Raw genomic sequence first — 23,135 nt, 5'->3', positions numbered from 1 at the left:
TCAAAAGTAGTAATCTCAGGATTACTCCCAGTGCCACGTGCTAGCGAGAGCAGAAATAGGAGAATAGACCAGATGAATGCGTGGCTGGAGAGATGGTGTAGGAGGGAGGGATTTAAATTCCTGAGGCATTGGGACCGATTCTGTGGAAGGAGAGACCTGTCCAAGCTGGACGAGCTACACCTTGGCAGAAGCGGGACCAACATCCTCGCAGGGGGGTTTGCTAGTGCTGTTGGGAAGGATTTAAACTAGTTTGTCGGGCTGGGAACCTAAGTGTGGGCCCAGAACGGAGAGAAACAAAGCTGGAAGTGCAAGTTAGAAAAGTAGTCAGCAAAACTAGTTGGGAGCAGAAACAAAGGCCAACAGTAAAGAGGGTCAAAGTGCAGAAAAATATTAAACAGGCAAAGTTGAAGACACTTTATCTAAATGCACGTAGCATTTGCAACAAGGTGGATGAATTAATGGCACTAATAGAAGTAAATGGGTATGATGTAATTGCCATTACAGAGACATGGTTGCAGGGTAACCAAAGCTGGGAACTGAATGTTCCAGGGTACTCAACATTTAGGAAGGACAAACGAAAAGGAGGTGGTGTAGTGCTGTTAATAAGGGATGAGATCGGTACGGTAGAGATAAAAGATCTTGGCTTGGCAGTGTGATGAAATATGCCATTCATCACTCATCTGTATTCTCTGTGATTGTGCCTGTGACTGTGGTTTAGTTTCAGTTTCATTTCCCTTACCTCAGTTCCGTTTCCTCACCTTGTATTGTATTGTGTGTAGGGCTCCGCCCATACCAGGCTCAGCGTGCCTCACATCCAGTACTGCAGACCTCTGGATGGAAGACACCTCTCCACTGTGTGTTACCTTCTAAGTTAATAAAAGCCAAAAAACTTCCCAGAAATATGAGAAAACCAAGGGTGTGACGAGAATGAGGAACTTGAAGAAATTATTATTAGTAAAAAAACAGTACTAGCAAAATTAATGGGACTAAAAGTCGATAAATCCCAAGAACTGGATGACCTACATCCTAGGGTTTTGAAAGAGGTGGCCATTGGAATAGTGGGCGCATTGGTTGTCATCTTCCAAAATTCTATAGATTCTGGAATGGTTCCTGCAGATTGGAGGATAGCAAATGTAACCCCGCTATTTTAAGAAAGGAGGGAGAGAGAAAACGGGGAACTACAGACCTGTTAGCCTCACATCAGTAGTTGGGAAAATGCTGGAATCTATTATAAAGGATGCAATAACTGGGTGCTCAGAAACTAATAGTAAGATTGGGCAGAGTCAACATGGATTTATGAAAGGGAAATCCTGTTTGACAAACCTATTGGAGTTCTTTGAGGATGTAACTAGTGGAGTAGACAAAGGGGAACCGGTAGATGTGCTGTATCTGGATTTTCAGAAGGCCTTCGATAAGGTCCCACACAAGAGGTTGATTAACAAAATTAGGGCACATGGAATTGGAGGTAATATACTAGCATGGATTGAGAATTGGTTAACAGACAGAAAACAAAGAGTAGGGATAAACGGGTCTTTTTCAGGATGGCAGGCTGTGACTAGTGGGGTACCGCAAGGATCGGTGCTTGGGCCCCAGCTATTTACAATCTATATCAATGATTTGGATGAGGGGGCTAAATGTAACATTTCCAAATTTGCTGATGATACAAAGCTAGGTGGCAGTGTCAGTTGCGAAGAGGATGTGAAGAGGCTTCAAGGGGATCTTGACAGGCTCAGTGAGTGGGCGAGAACATGGCAGATGGAATATAATGTGGATAAATGTGAAGTTATCCACTTTGGTAGAAAAAACAGAAAGGCAGAGTATTTCCTAAATGGTGAAAGATTGGGGAATGCAGATGCTCAAAGGGACCTGGGTGTCCTTGTACATGAGTCACTGAAAGTGAATGTGCAGGTGCAGCAAGCCATTGGGAAGGCAAATGGTATGCTGGCCTTCATTGCAAGAGGATTTGAGTACAGGAGTAAAGAAGTCTTACTCCAATTATATAGGGCCTTGGTGAGACCACACTTTGAGTACTGTGTACAATTTTGGTCTCCTTACCTAAGGAAGGATATACTTGCTATAGAGGGAGTGCAACGAAGGTTCACGAGATTGATTCCTGGGATGGGGGGGACTGTCGTATGAGAAGAGATTGAGTAAACTAGGCCTGTATTCTCTTGAATTCAGAAGAATGAGAGGAGATCTCATTGAAGCATACAAAATTATTACAGGGCTTGATAGGATGGATGCTGGGAGAATGTTTCCCTTGGCTGGGGAGTCTAGAACCAGGGGCCACAGCCTCAGGATAAAGGGTAGGCCATTCAGGACTGAGATGAGAAGAAATTTCTTCACACAGAGGGTGGTGAATCTTTGGAATTCTCTACCCCAGAGGGCTGTGGAGGCTCAGTCATTGGGTATATTCAAAACAGAAGTCGATATATTTCTGACTAGTAAGGGCATCAAGGGATATGGCGATAAGGCCGGTGAATGGAGTTGAGGCAGAAGATCATCCATGATCTCATTGAATGGTGGAGCAGGCTCGAAGGGCCGAATGGCCTACTGCTCCTATTTGTTGTTCTTATGTTCGTAATGGCGAATAGCTAAGCAGCAGGAAACCAAGTAATGAAATTGCTCATTTTTTTCAAAGCAACAATTCCTAAATGGCAAATGGAAGAAAAAGACCAATCTAATTGCTCAAATAATTTTGTGAAGTTGGTTTTACTGCCAACTTGAATTTTACAGCATGTGGAATATTTACTATGTAAACAACAGTTACAAGAAACCCGAAGAAAACAACAGAATAAAATGCTTATTTCTATTCAGAGTTGCCTGTACAGTGCTGTAAATCCATGAAAATAAATTTCCAGGAGGGGCGTACTCCTATGACATGAGCCTGGCGCTCAGTTTGGAGTTTAAAGTGTGAAATTGGCTCAGTGATGATAATCTCGCCTCTGAGACAGCAGGTTGTGGGTTGAAACTCCACTCTAGGATTTGCGCATATAATCTAGGCTGGCACTTCAATGCTGTACTGTGGGAGTGCTGTATTATAGGAGGAATCTTCTTTCAGATGAGATGAATGCCATGCCTGCCAATTCAAGTATACACAAAATATCCTGAGGATGTGAAAGGCAGTGGCTAAATGTGCATTCTTCTACATGGCTGGAGTTTCAATTATTGGGTTGGGCTTTGTTGTGCATTTCATGAGTAAATGTTTTGATTCCTCACAAACAGTTGCAGTCATGTCAAGCACAGCAAACTCCTCTCTTTGGCCTCTGCTGAAATTTCAGTGGCCTGACCCATTAAATAGTCTGGCCTGGCCTGGCTCCATTAGTTCGCTTCACCCCAGCCACCTGGAGTCCTTCACAGCCCAGCACACCCCAATCTGCTCTGGAATTGTTCCTGCCCAAGTCCTTTCTACAATTGGAAAATATAATAGGAGATTGAAACATAGCATCAGCCAAGAAGAAAATCATAGTTGAGGAAGGACCCGGGAGGGAACATTTCTGGACAGGTTGGACTGCAAAGGACTCTAGGTGAATACGGCAGGCTGAAAATGAGTTTGGGGCAGCAGGCTGGACAGCAAAGTGGCCCAGAGTGCCTCTTAGCCTACCTGCTCATTTACCTAACCCAAGTGCATCCTAACCTATCTGCGACGAATGCCTCCTAGCTGATCTGCTTACTCAGTCACCTCGAGTGCTTCCTGACCACCCTCTTTCTAGCCTGAGTGCTTCATCTTGTTCAATTACCCGCCTAGCTCGAGTAGTTACCAGCCCACTTGACCCCAATGCATCCCTGATCCAGCTGCTCACCCACTTACCAGGAGTGTTTCCTGTCTCGCCCAAATGCTTACTGCTCAGCTAAGCTGTGTTGGGGGGTGCGGGTGACGGGGAAAAGGAGGTAGAGAGACAGCAAGAAATGGGGGGAAAGTGAGAATTGAAGGAGCAGATTGAAAGAGAGTGAGAAGTGAGGGAATTGGAAGACTACAAGAAGTGATGCAGGAGAGTGGAAGAAAGTGAGAAGTAAAGGAAAACAGATACAGGAAACTTTCTGGTATCTGGCACGACGGGACCGAGCTGGTGCCGGTCTATCAACAATGCCGGAGAATCGAGCGCTATAGTTAAAAGATACGGAGCTCAGCGCTCCGTCTAAAGCAACAAACCCTGTTGCTTCAAAACAATCAGCACAGCTTGCAAGCGTCTCTGTAGCTTAGCAACAGCTTCAGTTAGACGCTTGCACAGCCAGAAAGAAATGAGTTAAAAAAAAGTAACTAAAAGTAAAAGTAAAAAAAGTTATCTGAACTGACTCCTGAATTTTGCCGGTTAACCGACATTTCCGGTTATTTAGTGGCCGGTTAATCGAAAGTTTCCTGTAAGTAGAAAAGGAGAAAAAGAAAATACTGCAGATGCTGGAAATCTGAAATAAAAACAGAAAATGCTGGAGAAACTCAGCAGGTCAGGCAGCATGCTTTAAGTAGAAAAGTAGAGAAGTTATGCTGAACCTTTATAAAGTGCTGGTTAGGCCACAACTGGAGTATTGCGTCCAGTTCTGGTCACCACACTTTAGGAAGGATGTGAAGGCCCTTGAGCGGGTGCAGAGGAGATTTACCAGAATGGTTCCGAGGATGGGGGATCTTAGCTACAAGGACAGGTTGGAGAAGCTGGATTTGTTTTCATTAGAGCATTAGATCCGGGGCAGCAGTTGGAGCACAACAGTTGGCCTCTGTAACCCTAAGCTAGGGAGGAGTGAAAATCAGCAAGGATTCCCTGGCTTGTCTGTAATTCCTCCAATGTGGAATAGTCGGTTTAAACTCGCACAAAAATAATGGTCACTTGGGTGAGTTGCAGGCAGTACCCATGAAACCCTTCTGCAGCAAGAGTGAGCATCTTCAAGAAAGGGGGGAAAAGCTAGAGAAAGAAAATAATTCTCTTTGATTTCCAACTTTAATATTGCCCTGATAGGGTGGGGTTTACAAAGTTCAGCCTGTCAGCAAGCTGGGCTTTTTCACCCCAGAAGGTGAGCAAGCATCAGACAAAAGCAAGAGCTGGAGGAAGAGACCAGACAGAAGGGCAAGATTACTAGAATTTTATAGCACAGAAACAGACCCAACAGGTCTATGCTAGTGTTTATGCTCCACATGAGCCTACTCCCGCCTTGCGTCATCTTTCCATATTATCATATCTTTCTATTCCTTTCTCCCTCATGGACTCCCTCGTGTACTCATCTAGCTTCCCCTTAAATGTATCTATGGTATTCGCCTCAACGACTTCATGTGGTCACAAATTCCACATCTTTACCACTCTGAGTAAAGAAGTTTCTCCTGAATTATTTATTGGATAGATTAGTGCATATCTTACATTTATAGCCCCTAGTTTTGGACTCCCCCCTCAAGTGGAAACATTTTCTCTACATCTACCCTATCACACCCATTCATAATTTTAAAGATCTTTATTAGGTCACTCCGAGAGAAAAGAGCCCCAGCCCGTTCAGCCTTTCCTGACAGTTGTACCCTCTCAGTTCTGGTATCGTCCTTGTAAATCTTTTTTGCACTTTCTCCAGTGCTTCTATATCCTTTTTATAATATAGAGACCAGAATTGTTCAATAAAGTGGTCTAACTAAAGTTCTATATAAATTTAACATAACTTCTCAGCTTTTGAATTATTTTCCTCTAGAAATAAACCCCAGTGCTTTGTTTGCACTTTTTATGGCTTTGTTAACCTGTGTTGCTACTTTTAATGATTTGTATATCTGTACCCCTAGATCCCTTTGGGGGAAAAATTCAGTTGGTTGAGCCTCCCGTTAGCGCCTTAAGAGGGCGCTAACGTGACGCAAAGCAACTAGCGCCCAGGCGCGGCACTGCCCACACCTCCTGCAAAATTCAGCGGGAGGTTAGTGGTGACGCTAACCGGTAGCGCCCTGTGGCGCTGCGCTGCTGGCGATGATGTCATTGGCGTGCGCAGCGCCCCGCTCACGATCTTCGGGAGCGCCCCCTGACTTACCGCCGGATGCTATGTCCGACGGGGTCAGGGAGGCGTACCTGCGGCCGGGGAGGCGCAATTTAAAGGTGAGGTGCGGGGTGGCCATTTTTGTTGCTGGCCGCCTGCCAGCACCTGCCTGCGCTCCCGTCCCAGACCTCCTGAAACGCCCCGCCGCCCCCCCCCCCCCCCCCCCCCCCTGCGGAGTGCTGGCTGCGCTCCAAGAGCCCGGCACTTCTCTTGAGTGCCGGGCTCTTTTGCCTGCTCTCCTGATCCCCGGGGGCCCAGCTGGGCCCCAGGTCGCGCTGCACAAGGCCCCTCCCCTTTATGAAGGGGAGGAAGGCCTGCAATACCGCGGCGCGACGTGCCGCAGCGTGTGGTGCTGCGGCACATAACGTCGCAATATGGACTCACAGCGCCCCAAGAGGGATGCGGGGCGCTTCCAGTAGCACCCCGCTTCCCTCTTGGGGCGCAATCATTCAATTTCCGGCGCGGGGACGCTAATTTTTCCGCAAAGTTAATGCCCCAATTGGGGCGCTACTCAATTTTTAGCCCTTTATTTTCCAAGGAGTAGGTTGCATCCTTTTTCCTCCTACCAAAATGCACCACCTCACACTTGTCGATGTTGAAATTAATTTGCCATTTACATGTCCATTCTGCAAGTTTGTTAATGTCATCTTATATTTTGTCGCAGCCTTCCTCAGTATTAACTATACTCCCCAATTTGGTGTCATCCACAAATTTTGATATTGTACTTCTGATTCCCAAGTCCAAATCATTTAGGTAAATTGTGAAAAACTGTGGTCCCAGCATGAATCCCTGTGAAACACCACTTCCCACCTTCCGCCAGCCTGAGTAGCTAGCCTTAACCCCTACACTCTGTTTTCTGTTTTGTAGCCAGTTTGCTATCCATTCTGGTTGATTGGTCCTGGTTGATGCTTTTGAAGAGCCGCTGGCACTCCTGCTGTGCGTTATAACAAACCTGTTTAATCTTTTCCCTGGATTTAAACCTAATTTTGCATAGCAGCCCACAGACCAAGCTTGTGTTGGATTTGGTAGTGGCAAATTTGATAGATTACACCTTGATTGATCACTAATCAGTAGGACACCTGCAGCAATGTTATACCACGTTTCCATTTAATGTGGAGAAGGCAAAGTGTGTCAGAGCTGGAGTCTGCTTGGTTATAGGCTTTAGAACACTGTACAGTATTATTCCAGATTCTAACACTAATGTTTTGTCCCTAGTATTTGTCGAAGAGGCTGGGGATGGATACCGTCATGTTTGGTTACCTACAGACAACGTTTGCTATTATCCAACTCCTGGGAGGACCCCTATTTGGCAGGTAAATGACTTGGGCCAGGAAGCAGGATGACTGGATTCTCCAGGATTGAATTTCCATGAAATTTAATTTTATGTCAGGAAACTCCCCTACACGATGAACCCTGACCCTCACAGGACTACTCTTCATTAACCCCATAGTGTGCCTTATCCGTGAACCACACAGACCGCCGCTACATAGTGTGCCTCAACCCGGGAACTCATGAACTCTGTATGTTAACCTTGACATTGTAGCTAAACTCCGAGACTGACATAGCTCTTGTACTCCTGTGGTCCATAAGATATTTGCCTCTGCATTATGACATCACTTTAGCCTCTCATAATCCCAGGCTACCTTTCCTTTTCCTTGGCAATTTGCTAATATTCATCCCGTCCCTTTCATCCTTCTAACTATTGCTCCATTGGTACTTTCTAAAGTTATGGCTGCTGCTGTTAACTGGCAAATTATCCATCACCTTGGAAGTTCTGGCCAAATCCATAAATCACCAGCCTGATGTTTGATGCTTCCGTTCTTGCTTACGATACACATGTCTGGATCTCTGCTTTTTAACACCTTTGGATTCAATTATTGTCACCTTGGATATCTGCAAAACTTTTGGCATCTTATACTTTTAAATGGATTTCTGCCTTTTAGTCTTCCACCAAAATTATATTCCTCTCAAATTGTGCTATTTGTTGAAGGCTCATCTTGAGATCTTATTTCTAATAATAATGCCAAGTTCCCGCTCCACTTTTCTTTCTCGCCTTGTCCACGCATTATCCAACCCCCTTAATGTTTTTTTTAAATGTGTTCACAGAATGTAGGCATTGCTGGCAAGGCTGGTTTTATTACTATCGCTAATTAGCCCGAAGATGATGGTGGGTCTTATTGAACTGCTGCAGTCCTTGTAGCACTGTTGCTCCCACAGTGATTTAGGTAGGGAAATCTCCCATTTTACTGATGATTCCAAACTAGGTTCATAAAACTTTCTTCAGAACACTTGCCTTCTATGCAGATAACTTTCATTTCTCTTGTAGCCTAATGATTGAATTGCTAAATTTTTAACCTCCTTCATACCCATGACCTTCAATGAGGCAATGAAAATCTTCTTTCTTCAAATTCATTGACAGTTTTCTTCATATCATTTATAAAACTCTTCTTCATCTATTGACTAAGTCCCAGTATCTCTTTGAATCTCAAATGGAACTCCTAAATGCCCAACCCCACCCCATTGCTAGAGCTGCCTCCAAGAAATTTGGTTTCTTATTTCTTGCCAAACACTTCTATTCTTTCAATAATTCCTAATGCATTATAAAGTCCAAGTCGATCCAAGACTTGAATGGTGCCCACATGTCAGGGGAGGCTCTTCTAATACTTTCTTCACACTCCTTGGTAAGACACATAAAAAAGCTTCTTGTCTTATAGTTTTTTTTCTCACCTGTAGCCCCTGGTCTTCGTTGCAGTATTTTTTGTGTGTCACTATTATAAATACCACAATGGGCAGTGCTCCTCTGAACAGTCCTCTCTTCATCCTAAGCTCCAAATTTGTTATCTTCCTCCTTACATGCTCCTGTGTTTAAATCAAGGCTTATTGCACCATGTAATTCATTGATTTCTAGAACTACAAAGCTAGAAATTCCTTGTCTCCCTCAGTCTCTACAATCTGCAGGATTTGGAGTCTCACAACCACTACTCCTGATTTACATCACCTTCCCTTCTACTCTTCTAAGTCTTGACAATGTCCTGCATTATGGATCTTGGCCCTTCTCCTAAGTTTCTGAAAAATAAAAATTAACTCTTGACATTGTGCCTCGACACTGAATCTCTCAGAGTTGCTCTACGTTAATCTGACAATGTGTCTTAGCAGAAGCATCAGAACATCAGTTTTGCTGCCCAATGTGACCGTTCTGGTTGTCACTGCTGTAGGGGGTGGTGTTTGGGGTCAGCTTCACCTCTGACTTATGAGCAGCTCGAACCGCTCCCACTCCCTTGGTTCTAGACCTTGGACTTATTTGGGGGTTGTGATAAAAGTGCAGCAAACAACTGATTTTGGTGCAAGAACTTTGATCTTTATTTGAGAAAGAAAATACAACACAATAATAACACTCTAATAAAATGGGGAAAACACTTCGACATACACGAGGGAAAAATTACAGTAGACAAATCTCTCACCCCTCCCAATCCCACCTTACTAGCTAAGTTAGGCTCTGAAGGACCAAGGATAATGCTCACCAAAACGACTCCTTGACAGTTGAGCTGGTTCGCGATTTTGGGGTTCGCTGGATGTGTTGGTTGGTGCCTGCCGTACCCCGGTTGGTTGTTTCGTAAGGCCCTTGTTGCCGCGAGGTGTCTGATGGTCACTGAAACTGTTGCTCTGGTTTCTTCTTGTGTGTTGACCTGCTTCCAGAACTGCGAACTTCTTCGAACTTGATGAACTCCTGAGAACTGCCCAGAACTGTAGAGCTTGTAGAGAACTTGTTGCAACTGTGTAACTGCTGAACGAGTCTTTTGAACTTCTTAACTTCTCTGTCTTTAGAAAACAGGCTTTCAATTATACTAATTGGGGCCTCTTAATCTTAAATTGTTTAAAGTGGTTTCGGGATGGTTTTCCTGAGCTGTTGAGCTCTTATCTAATTGTATTGAATTGTCCTCAAGCTTTGAGTTTCCTGTGGGGCCTGAGATTCTTTGTAGGTTGGCTAAACAATTTGTTTTATGCATGGTTTTTGGATGGGTCTTGTGAGGCTGTTCTTCTGTGGGTCTATTGTTAGCATGTAAATTTCTTGATAGGGGCTGAGTGACGTTTACAGTTCCCCCAGACAGTTTGGCTATCTCGAATACTCAAACTGTCTACTGCAAAGGCAGATCCCATTTTTTTGTTGCAGCCTTTTCCCCAAACATGCCTGAACATGTCCTTTTAAAAATGCCAAGTCTGTTTTCTGATCTTGAATCTCCTTGTTAGGCCCAACATGCCCTTCTTATCACTCCTGAAGTTTTTAGCAAGGGTCCAAAATCACTTTAATAGGGTTTTCTTCGTTTTGGGGATCTGTTAATTTTGAGAATCCTACACTGCAGAGATTGAGAGCAGTTTTCGTCAGGCTTGCAGTTGAGTCGTATAACTAAAGTCAGCTACAGTCAGGAAGTGTTCTGTCCAGTGTGGGGCAGCATTGAGTCTGGGTTCTGAAGACCGAATGGACACTTACACAGATGAAGTATGTAACACTATCTATAAATCAGGGGGGAAAAATTGGGTGAGTAGCGCCACCTGTTAGCGCCTACAGAGACAGTCAGTGGCTGTAGCGCCACTGGCTGCGCCTCCCGCGATATTCAGCAGGGGCGCTAATGTTGGCATTAGCCATTTGCGCTGCGCTGCCACCGATGACGTCATCGGTGTGCGCAGCGCCCCGTTCGCGATATTTGGTAGCGAACGCCGCAGTTGCGCCGTTCGCTACCCGCGCCCGGTTCGCGGGGCCTTACTGTGCCGGCAGCGGCGCAAGTTAAGGTGGAGGTGCGGGGTGGCTGCCTTTTTCGGCGGCCGCCTGCCAGCACCTCCGTCCCCGGCCTCCTGACCCCCCTCCCTGCGGCATTGCCGGCTGTTTCCCGAGAGCCCGGCACTTCTCCTTGGTGCTGGGCTCGTTTGCCGGCACTCGCGAGCGGGGATCGCGCTGTTGCAGGCCCCTCCCCCTTAACAATGGGAGGAAGGCCTGCAGTACCGCAGCGTGCCGTGCCGCAGCACGTTGCGCTGCGATATTCAGTTTCAGCGCCCTAAGAGGGACGCCTCGAGCCTCGCCCCGTCTCCCTCTAGGGGCAATGGAACTGAATATCTGACGATCGCTAAAGCCTCGAACGCTGCGCTAAATCCTGCGCTCAGGCAACTTTGTCGCCACTTTGGCACCCCAACCCAATTTCTAGGCCCCGATGTTTGATTTACATCAGTGTATGGACGCCTACTATTGTGAGCTGCTTTCACTAAGGGTCCAAAGGTTACTCTGTTTTGCACCAGAATGTTGGAGCACGAAAAAGAGGAAAGCTCGGGGCTTTGTGATTTAAAAGTGGAATTATTATGTCAACGGTTTGAGACAGTGAGGGAAAGAAAATCATTCTGAATAACTATATTAATTTTAAGTTTGACTTTAAAGAATTACAAAAGTTTTTTTAAAACTCCTAGCGCCTTTGTTGTTACACGTAAGAATGCAAACTCCTTCAATTATAAACTTTCAGCCTGAATTAGATAATTTTGGTTTAAGTCAGTCACATAGCAACTGTGGCATAGCGCCAAGTAAAGACTGTAAATAAACAAGTAGAGGGCACCTGTCCAGGGCGTGTTTCTGTCTCTTCACTCATTTAACTAAACAAGGGATACATTTAAATCATCTCTTGTTCCATTAGTTTTCAGAAGTATGATTGGTGGCTCCAACTTGAGGACGCCAGAGGTACTCACTGGGGACAGGTGCTGCAATGGGTTAGATACTCTTCTCATGTAAAGCATCTGGGGTCAAATCCAGACCAGACCAGAACAATAAGTTAAACGTCTCCTCTTTCTACTGCCTGTAAGTCTCATGTATAAAGAATAAGCTACTTGGATAAGACTCCGGAGGGTGGTCAGCACCCATAGCACTGTATCTGAAAAGGACTCAAAAACCTTCAGAAGAGGCAGGGTTAAAAACTTGGAGAAAAATAAATAATCTTAGAGTAGCACACTTCATACTCCCTGAGTGCAACATTTCTATTTCCCTCTAGCCCTATGGATAGTGTCACAATATAGTCTTACAACCACTAACAGTTGGGCTCTGATGCCCAAGCACTATCCATAAGTTGGCACTAAATTGACAGTCTTGCTCATAAAGGCCAAAGGGCTGGTGTGGGAAATGGAAATATTGCAATAGTGAAATATGAAGGGTATTGTCGCAAGGTTTTATTTTCTCATAGTTTTCACCCTGCCCTCTTCTCCAGAAGGCTTTGAGTCAAGTTGGGGTGCAGTTCTGCAGGCTCCAAGCACCCTGCAGACCCTCATCCAAAGTAGCCTATTCTTCATGCATGAGTCTAGGCAGTGAGTGTTGTTAGGTTATTCAACCATGAAGGGCATTACAGCTAACCTTGATCGCAACATCCACACGCATGCACTTCCTCATTTCTGTTTGTGGGCCTCTCTCGCTCTCCTTCTCTCTTAGAATGTGCCATTTGCAGCGCCGCCCAGATGCTGACCTGACACAGATCAAGAGATCAAACCTGGGACCTTCCTCAACTGTATACTCACTACAAAATCATGCAATGCATTTACACACGGAGGCATCAATCAACAGTGTGTGAACTTTGTAAACAGTCAATGATGATTTCTTCATCTTGGAGTGTTTGTCTCTACAGAGGTGGGAGGAATGCCTGAGAATAGATCATTTACTGCAGGAGGCAAGCACTGGCTAGCCTGGAATGACTTGTACTGGGATGTGGGATGTGTTTATTATGTAACTATAGTGCCATATTATCATTGAAAGAAATAACAAAAATTATACTAACCACCTAGAGCAGGGATTCTCAACCTTTTTGCTTCCGAGGCCCCCCTCCCAAGTTATAAAAATTCCACGGACCACCTGTAACACAACACAAGTATTTTTTCAGTATAAAATTAGTTATTAATATCTATATTACACCTTACGTAAAGAAGAATTTATTAAGTCCGAAACTTACATTAGCAAAATACTATGTATGGATGCTGGAAATCTGAAGTAAAAACAGAAAATGCTGAAAATACCCAGCAGGTCAGGCAGCATCTGTGGAGAGAGAAACAGAGTTCATGTTTCAGATCTGACTGGTGGTTGTGGTGGTTGAAGGTCAATCATCACAGCCCCAGGACATTGCTGCAGGAGTTCCTCAGGGCAGTGTCCTAGGCCCAACCATCTTCAGCTGCTTCATCAATGACCTTCCCTCCATCATAAGGTCAGAAATGGGGATGTTCACTGAAGACTGCACAGTGTTCAGTTCCATTCACAACTCCTCAGATAATAAAGCAGTCCATGCCCGCATGCAACAAGACCTGGACAGAATTCAGGCTTGGGCTGATAAGTGGCAGGTAACATTCGCGCCACACAAGTGCCAGGCAATGACTGTCTCCAACAAGCGAGAGTCTAACCACCGCTCCTTGACATTCAACGGCATTACCATCGCCGAATCCCCCACCTTCAACATCCTGGGGGTCACCGTTGACCAGAGACGTAACTGGACCAGCCACATAAATACTGTGGCAAGAAGAGCAGGTCAGAGGCTAGGTATTCTGTGACAAGTGTCTCACCTCCTGACTCCCTAAAGCCTTTCAACCATCTACAAGGCACAAGTAAGGAGTGTGATGGAATACTCTCCACTTGCCTGGATGAGTGCAGCTCCAACAACACTCAAGAAGCTCGACACCATCCAGGACAAAGCAGTCTGCTTGATTGGCACCCCATCCACCACCTTAAACATTCACTCCCTCCACCACCGGCGTACCGTGGCTGCAGTGTGTACCATCTACAAGATGCACTGCAGCAACTCGCCAAGGCTTCTTCGGCAGCACCTTCCAAACCCGCGACCTCTTCCACCCAGAAGGACAAGGGCAGCAGGTGCTTGGGAACACCAGCACCTCCAAGTTCCCCTCCAAGTCACACACCATCCTGACTTAGAAGTATATTGCCGATCCTTCATCGTCGCTGGGTCAAAATCCTGGAACTCCCTACCTAACAACAGCACTGTGGGTGTACCTTCACCACACGGACTGCAGCGGTTAAAGAAGGTGGCTCACAACTCCTTCTCAAGGGCAATTAGGGATGGGCAATAAATGCTGGCTTTGCCAGCGATGCCCACATCCCATAAAACAAGTTTTAAAAATGTCATCAACCTGAAACATTAACTCTGTTTCTCTCTCCACAGATGTTGCCTGACCTGCTGAGTATTTCCAGCATTTTCTGTTTTTATCCTAAACTTACATTATGTGCCTGTTTACTGCTCAAGGTCTGCTCCACCCCAGCAACCACTTGCTTAACAGGAAATGAACCAGGAGTAACCTAGACAGTGCTCACTACAGGCTCGTTTTGTGCACACTCAGCCGGACTGCCCTAAAATTCCAGGTCCACGTCCTCCATTTAGGAAAAAGAACTTCCCTCTTACTTCAATACTAAACCCCAACACAGCGGTGAAAGTCAGCGACTTGAATTAACAGCACCAGTAATGGCGGAGGCGGATGGCACTTGAGAGAAACGGAGAAATAAATCGGGCCCTGAGCGACTTTACCCAACTAACCTCATCACCATAAATCCTTTAGTGACAAAGGAAGCCCCCTCTTTCCTCCTCCCCAACCCTTTCACAAAGCCCACGGTATCTCAAAGGACATGAGCGCCCAGACCAGGCCTATCCGTCCGTCAGAGAAGCACATGGCCATGAATATAAAGCTCCGAGTCTGAGGTACGAGAAAAATCATGATAACACCGTCAGCTATTTTATGAACTCAGACTGAAGACACTGAAGGAGAGAGTCTCACCGGATCCTGATTATTACGACCTTGCTGCAGGCCCAGAGACTGGAAAGTCTCCTTCTTTCTATCTACCCTCCCTTTTCCCCTCTCTCTAAGGCCACATGACATGCGCCCTCTCTCCATTGATGGTTCACCCTCCCAGTCTCAAACACCAATTTAATCAGGAAAAAAAAGGTCTCTTTTCAAACGGGCAAGCTTCCAACCGACACAGGGCGGCTCCGCATGAGGGGAAAGAAAGTGTTGACTGACTGGATAGACTGCACTTATACGAGTTTCCTTGCAGCCACTTTCCAGCTTCTAACACCTATATCCACACACCACTGTACAATTGAATTCCTGTTTGCCTTCTTATCAGTGACTTACTCAAGGGGCTAAAACAGTCTAACCATAGTGGCAGTGACTCACTGTGCGTTAATCTCTAGCTGTCATTTTTTTATTTTTGTGTTCTCCCTGCTCAGCTCAGTCAATGTTTACACCTCTAACGCACTCTGACTTTGAAAGCAGTCGCTCATATATAAAATGATGCAGTCCAGTTCAAGAGCAGGGCAGCAGTCAGTGTGTCACAGACTAGGTCACCAGACTTCCACAAAAAGAATGAATGGGCGGAAAATGTGGCTGGTTATAAACTATTGCGAAAGGTTCCCAAGGTATTTACCTTGGCAGAACTAATCATCCATCCTTGTTCGGCTGAAAAGCTTATCTGGGTTTCAGAATGATATCCGGCCACTTGCCTGAACGGCTGGTCCTGAGAGAATGTTGTGGACCATTTGCGGTACTTTGGTCTGCTTCCAAAAGATAAAGTGGGGAACTTTCAAGCATTCTTGGCCACTGCTCTCAACCCATATGCAGAAGTACAAGCTGTGTCATGAAGTATTTGACGATAGTTATTAGTTAAAAGTGGCGAGTGGAACGTGGAAGCGATTAGGGCTGGATCAAAAAAGAACTTACCGCAATAAATACTGCTGTAAAAGTCAGTGGCACGCAAAGGGACTTGTCTGAATTTTCAAATGGTGTCCCAACAGTAAGAACCTGAATTGACTGTGCATGCACAGCCTTTATAGCTGAGACTATTCCACTCGTCTCAATATACAGGGAAGACTACTAATGTTTATGGTTATAGATTACATAGAATATACAGCACAGAAACAGGCCATTCGGCCCAACTGGTCTGTGCTGGTGTTTATAATCCACACGAGTCTCCTCCTATTCCATCTGCCTCATCTCAGCCTTTCAGCACATCTTTCTATTCCCATTTCTCTCATGTACTCGTCTAGTTTCCTTTTGAATGAATCTGAGCTATTTGCCTCAAATACTTCCTGTGGTAGTGAGTTCCACATTCTAACCACTCTCTGAGTAAAGAAATGTCTTCTTATTTCCCTATTCGATTTATTAACTATCTTGTATTTATGGCTACTAGTTTTGGATTCTCCACATCTACCCCGTCCAACCCATTCACAATGTTAAAGACCTGTCAGGCCACCTCTAAGTCTTCTCTTTTCTAAAGAAAAACCTCCACCCTGTTCAATCTTTCTCGATAGCTGTAATCTCTCAGTTCTGGTACCATCCTTGTAAATCTTATTTGCACTTTCTCCAGTGCATTTATGTTTTTTTTTATAGATGTATTCTATGCAATGAGTCTCTCCTCATTACCCACTGCAGTTTGCCTCTGTGAGGCAGCACTGCTGCCTTCCATGTTTGTAGTTGATTAAACAGAGATGGATTCAGGAATTGTTAGCAATTGTGAGCTATCCTCCAAAGAAGTCTTATTTTGACTCGTAAGATAATGGACTGCAGGTTGTGAGGGAGGCCAGAGTTGGGTTTTCTCTCAACACTTTTTATGTTCTGTTTATGGCCAAAAGGGGGTTTCTACAAGTAGACCAAGTCTCCTATAAACGGAAACCTGTGCCTTTGTACACGCCATGCATGGACTAGAATGTCTGGGATTAACAATATTGACCACTCCATCATGGGGAATATTCATCAGGTTCTCCTTTGAAAGAAAGACAATACCATGCCATCAGATTAGTGTGTACAGCTTAAAACCAATGGTGAGAATTCTTCACAGGTTGCATAATACAAAGAGGCAGTAAACTCGCCCAAGAAACTGAGTATAGTGCTAGACTTGCACAATATATAAACTGTTTCAAATTAAAAAAAAGAAGCCGTCTGAAGTACTTATAGCGCTTTTCAGTCGTTTCTGACCGAGTCTTTGATGGCAGTTACATGGGAGTTAACCTTTGTGGTGCTCCTTAACCCCTCGTGTGGTAGAGGCAGGGGACTGGGGCCATCCTTCAGGATATAGTTGTGATTACTTTGATGTTAAAGCAGGCCCATTTGATGGTAAAATTATTATTTTTTCTCAATGGTCTGGCAATTAAGATGTTAGCCAACCTTAACACTTGGGTGGATAGGATGTGAACTGTAGCTTCCTGGCTTTCAAATGGTCCATTTGCTTTTGATATTGACTGTAATTGAAACCATAACTTTGTTTGATTGGCATGAGCTGGAGTTTATCTTTAAAATACCCAATTAGTAAGGCAAGACACTTCCATTTTAACTCTAGCTATTTTGAAACCTGTCTTGACAAAATTACAAATGTCCTTATTTGTTACAGGATGAAAACTCTGCTTTTGTCACAGCTGGAACATGTCTATCTTCCCGCTATCTTGGCAGCTACCTCTGGAGGGATGTTAGGGAATTTGCCCAACTGCTGACAAGTGTGCTTTCCGCAGGTGCCCCAGTGGTTATCCACTGTGTGTTAATTTGTGAGTGTGCAGGAATCTTTGATGTGGTATTTTTATTTTTTCTGCTGACAGGTTTGGTGATTTGTTTGGAGGACGAGCTGCCCTATCACTAGCATACCTCTCCTCAGGACTTACCTACGTTCTGATGGGACTTTCGACTAATGTGTCACTGCTTTTCCTTTCCCGGGTGCCCTCAGTCTTCATGCACGGGATGCAAGGTACTGTGGTACTTTTTTTGCCCCTCCATTTTTCGTCCCGTCTCTCCTGTGTCTGATTTTAAAATGCATTTCTTTCCTTTTAAACCCTCCCAGCTGCTCAGATGGTTGTGACTGACCTCTCTAATGAGTCGGAACGGACAGGTGCCCTGGGGAAGCTTGGTCTCTCATATGGTATGGGGATGATCATTGGTTCTTCAGTTGGTGGTTTGCTGATCTCCTGGTTTGGGTAAGTACAAACTGGGTGTGTCCCACAGGCCTCAATCCAGCAGAAAAATTGGTCACTCCTAATCCTCCCCTCATTCAAACAGCCCATCAGAGAGCTCCTTTAATGGCTAATTAGATAGATGTACTATGTGGTCCTGAGTCATACTGACCAGAAAGGTCCTCATCACCCTGGAAACTGCATGTGTCAGACGAAGGCCCGATCAGACTCGGTTGTATTGTCCTCCAAGCTTGAATGGCCTGCCAACACTCACTGTCAAGACTCAGTCACAAAGTATAGCCACGTGGGCAAGATGCACTGGAAGGCAGCCACTTCAATGGAGCTGGTGCCCAGCATGAGTCAGCACCTTGGAGAGAGCATGGAAAAAATTTGGGGTGGGGGGGGGGGGGGAGATTTCAATTTTATTTTAAAAAGCCAAAGGTAACACATTGAAGCACTGACTTTAATTTCTCCTTTGTGTATTAGGAATTCCCTGCCTAAGCCCCTCTGCCTCACTACCTCTCTCTCCTCCTTTAAGACACTCCTTAAAAACCAGCACACAGGGGATAACTCCCCTGCTCTTCTTCGAAATAATGTCATGGGATCTTTTATGTCTACCTGAGAGAGCAGACAGGGCCTCGGTTTAACGTCTTATCCGAAAAACGGCACCTCTGACAGTGCAGCACTCACAACCTACTGACTCAGAGGCAAGAGTGCTACCCACTGAGCCACGGCCGACACTTTAAATAGTACAGGAAACTCTTTGGTATCCGGCACCGACGGGACCGCCGTGTTGCCAGTTGATCAAAATTTCCGGATGATGGAGAGGGTTATCTACCGAGGCTATTTTTAACAAAAAATAAATAAAATAATCAAGAAATGTGCAATATATAGTAATTGGGTACTCACCTACAGAATGTTGTGTTAAATGGATGGTGGAAGATGCTTGATTAAGTACAGTACTGCCAGTTGAGGGTAATGCAATGCAATGACTACCAGCAGCGTGGGAGACACACAGTACCCCTGTAAAATGGCGGATCAGAAGAGACGACCGGCAGCGCGGGAGAGTCAGACTCCTGTTACGGGGTATTGAGGTGTTCGGACTTCCGACAGCGCCAAGAAGCCGAGTAGTGGCAGTTTGGAGAACTACCCCCACTGACTAACTCGGCCACCGCGGGAAACTCTGACTCGGCAACATTGCCGGTTATTGAGGTGTTGTTTTCGGAGTGAGAATTTTGCCAGTTAATAGAGAATTCCGGATATTTAGGTGCCGTTTAAGCGAAAGTTTCCTGTAGTAGGAAGAGGCACAGCACAGCACCCAATCCTATCCTTGCCTGATATGCATACATGCGTTTCCAGCAATGTGCAGAGGTGACCCACCAGTGTGACAAACTCTTTTAAAAATCCTTGGTACACCCCAATCACAGCCACATTGATCCAGTTCTTACTTCGTGTCCACACAATTGCATTTTCCAGTAAGGTTCAGCTAGAGATGAAGCATGGTCTGCTCTCACCCTGTGTAACCAACGAAACTCAGTTTTAAATCTAGCATTCAGTTTATAAAAATCCTGCCCAGGCTAACAAATGTACAGCTCCTTTAAGTTAAACTGGCTTCTTAATGGATCGGATGTTACACTGTACTGAGAGCTTTTACACCTGAAACAATTCTAATTGTGCGTTCATCTGAGAATTTGATGTGTCAAGGCACTTCTAACATATTAAAAGGTGTCATTTTGTCAACCCCATAACCAACCTAAATATATAAGATTTAATCTCTTGCTCAGAAAATTATAACGCGTGATTTCCTGCGAGGTTTTGACTGGTCCTACCTCTCCTAACTCTGCGAGCCTGTAAGGGACCATATTGGCATGTTCTGTGTCTAATGCAGGGAGCACAAAGTGTTTACGGTACTGAGAAGGGTTCAGTTTAAGATGAAAATGCTGTCAATGTTGAATGCATAATGGTTCCTTCTATTGTGACTTTCATTACTTTCCTGCTTTAGTGATGTCTAGTACTTTGATCATTAACCTTGCTATCTCTCGATTACCAGTGCATTTTGCTGTGGGCCAGAATTGTTTTCTGTAATAAATACTTTAATTTTAGGGAATTTTCCTTTCAATATCGAGTGATAATGAACTTGTTTGTGCTTTCTAGGATATGAATAAAACTATGACTAAAACTAATACAAAAAGAAAATACTGCAGATGCTGGAAATCTGAAATAAAAACAAAATGCTGGAGATACTCAGCAGGTCAGGCAGCATCTGTGAAGAGAGAAACAGAGTTAACGGGCCCGATTTTGTGGATTGTGTGGGAAATGGTCGGATTCCCCCGAATGTGGGGTTCTGACACACAAAAAAATGGGTCAGCCAGCTGCACGCAATTTTCCCTCAAGTGGCCAATTAATTTCCAGCGTGTGGGCAGCCTTGCTAATTGTCCATTTCCAGTCAGAAAGCCCCACAGTATGATGTCATCATTCGTGGTGCTTTCAAGGTCAACAGCAAGCATTGCTTCCTCTGTTGGCTTCCAAACGAACCATACAGGATGGCAGAGGAGCCTGCAGCAGCTGTGGCTGGTGCCAGACCCCGAGCTGCCTCCAAATTCGACGAAGCTTCACTGCAGGCATTATTGGATGGGGTTAGGGCCCACAGGGAGGTCCTCTTCCCTAGGTCAGGCAGGAAGAGGCCTCCCACTGAGACCAAGGCTGCATGGATGCAGGTGTCAGCAGATGTCAACTCGAATGTGCATGTAACCTTGGCATCACATCTCTAACTCCTTCCTCTACTCCCCCACAGGACCATCCAGAGCCCACAGTGGAGGAGGAAGAGGCTGTGCAGCCAGACTCCTCAGAGGAAGCCCTAACCTCTGAGGGCGCAGCGTCAGCAGAAGTAAGCGCACCCAGCACCAGCGCAGACACTCACACTTCGGGAGGACCTTCGGGACATAGAGTAGTGTTGTCACCTGGTGTTTCACAGCTCACAAGTGAGCCTCAGCAGATTCTGGAGACAGGGACAGCAGTGGCGAGTCCTCGTCGGAGGGCGCAGGACTCTGCCAGCTCAGCTCAGCGGCGCTGCATGTCGACCCTCTGCCTCTGGGTCCATCCGCAAGAGAAGAGGTGATGGATCTCCATGCACAGATGCAGGAGTCTCTGGCAGGTTTTGTCTCCAGGGTCGCTGCGAGTGTGGAGCGAATAGAGGAGTCCATAGCGACCATGAGCAGAGCCTTTGTGGAGTCATTGGCGCAGGAACACATCACCATGGAAAGGTTGGCAACCTCCATGGAGGAGATAACTCGCCAGGGTACGGAAAACATGGTGAGTGCTCATAAGAGAATGACATCTCTTGAGGAGCGTTGGCCATCTATTGAACAGAGAAACCAGACCTTCATGGAAGTCCTTCTGAGTAGGACTGCCAGTGCAGATATGGGTCCCCATGGCCCCCTAAAGCGCAGCAAGGTGCTCTCAAAACACTTCCAAGCACTGTCCCCTTCTGGCCTGTGCAGCTTCAGGTGAGTGAGCAGCAGCCTGGTGCTCCTGGTGCTCATCCTGCTGTTCCTGGTTCTGCTGCTGCCGCCTCTGCTGCTGGAGATCCTCTAATGGCAAGAAGGGAAGGAAAAAAAGGCGTCCCATGCTTCTGGTAGATGCCTCCGCTGAGGAAGCGCTGAGTGAGGGTGGCGAGAGGGGCTTCCCAGGAGATCGCATTGGAGCAGTGTGTGAGACTCCAACCTTCCACAGCTGTGCCTAAGCCTTGAAGAAGTAGCCCCAAGCCTGCAACAACAAGGTCCTTCAACATACAAATGCTGTCCCTTTAAATCGCAGCTTTCCCGAATGACCTGCAGCTGAGAGCAAGCAAGCCGGCAAGCTTCACGCCAGGTTTCATCAGCGGAGTTCCCCGCAGGCGTGTTTAGCGTGGGGAACCCCTGAAAATCGCAAGGACACCCTAAAATGGCATTAAACATGCCAATAATGGGTGATCAGGGTCCCGACGGCCAGTCCCGCCAGCGGCGGGCAGGACTGATTCGGGTCGCGGAGAAATGGCGGTCCGAAAGTCGGACGGGGCGGGGAATCGGGCGGGGGGGGTCGCGACCCCCTATTTCGGCGATTTTCGGCCCCCGCCCGCATGAAAACCCGCCCGATGGCTGGCAGAAAATCGGGGCCAACATTTCAGGTCGATGACCTTTCGTCAGAACTGGAAAAAAACAGGAAATGGAACAGATTTTTAAGCAAGTGTAGGAGCTGGGAAAGGGGGGAGGGGATGAAAGAACAAAAGGGAAGGTCTGTGATAGGATAGAAGGCAGGAGATGTTAAGAGACATCATTCAAGGCAAAAGGAGATGGTAATGGGACAGGTTAAGAAACAAAAGATGGCTCTAGATGAAGTGTAAATTGCGCTGGCAGAATGAAAGACAGCTGCCATGTGGGGGAGAAGAAAAGAAGACACAGATAAAAAGTGTGGATAATAAAAAATATATATATGATAGGGGCCGAGGTTATGATCTGAAATTGTTGAACTCTATGTTGAGTCTGGAAGGCTGTAAAGTGCCTAATCGAAAGATGAGGTGCTGTTCCTCGAGCTTACGTTGAGCTTCATTGGAACAATGCAAGAGGCCGAGGACGGAGAGGTCCGAGTGGGAATGGAGCGGAGAATTAAAGTGACAGGCGACCGGAAGCTCGGGGTCCCCCTTACGAACTGAACGGAGATGTTCCGCAAAGCAGTCACCCAATCTGCGTTTGGTCTCCCCAGTGTAGAGGAGGCCACATCGTGAGCAGCGAATACAGTATACTAGATTGCAAGAAGTACAAGTAAAACGCTGTTTCACCTGGAAGGGGTGTTTGGGGCCCTGAACAGTGGGAAGGGGGGAGCTATAAGGGCATGTGTTGCATCTCCTGCGCTTGCATGGGAAGGTGCTGGGTGTTGGGGGTGATAGAGGAGTGGACCAGGGTGTCGTGGAGGGAACGGTCCCTTCGGAATGCTGAAAGGGGAAGATGTATTTGGTGGTGGGATTATGCTGGAGGTGGCGGAAATGGCGGATGATGATCCGTTGAATATGGAGGCTGGTGGGCTGAAAGGTGAGGACAAAGGGAACTCTATCGTGGTTCCGGGAGGGAGATGCAGGGGTGAGGGCAGAAGTGCGGGAGATAGAACGGACACGGTCAAGGGCCGTGTCAACCACAGTAGAGGGGAATCCTC

The 23,135-nt window shown here is 46.0% G+C and overlaps 1 protein-coding gene across 1 annotated transcript in view; it reads left to right on the top strand.

Annotated features, from left to right (window-relative positions):
- slc67a1 (solute carrier family 67 member 1) overlaps window positions 1–23,135 on the top strand; it is a 123,442-nt gene that overhangs the window by 19,734 nt on the left and 80,573 nt on the right. Inside the window, exons 2-4 of the mRNA XM_086007691.1 lie at window positions 7,213–7,310; window positions 17,601–17,746; window positions 17,840–17,972. Of these exons, the coding sequence (XP_085863817.1) occupies window positions 7,213–7,310; window positions 17,601–17,746; window positions 17,840–17,972 (377 nt within the window). The remainder of the gene's footprint in view (window positions 1–7,212; window positions 7,311–17,600; window positions 17,747–17,839; window positions 17,973–23,135) is intronic.

This window comes from Somniosus microcephalus, chromosome 15, assembly GCF_052327205.1.
Source record: "Somniosus microcephalus isolate GS21.2 chromosome 15, FLI_Smic_1.0, whole genome shotgun sequence".
Classification (NCBI taxonomy): domain Eukaryota; kingdom Metazoa; phylum Chordata; class Chondrichthyes; order Squaliformes; family Somniosidae; genus Somniosus; species Somniosus microcephalus.
The sequence above is the reverse complement of the archived record's forward strand: the minus strand, read 5'-3'. Positions and strand labels throughout refer to the sequence as shown.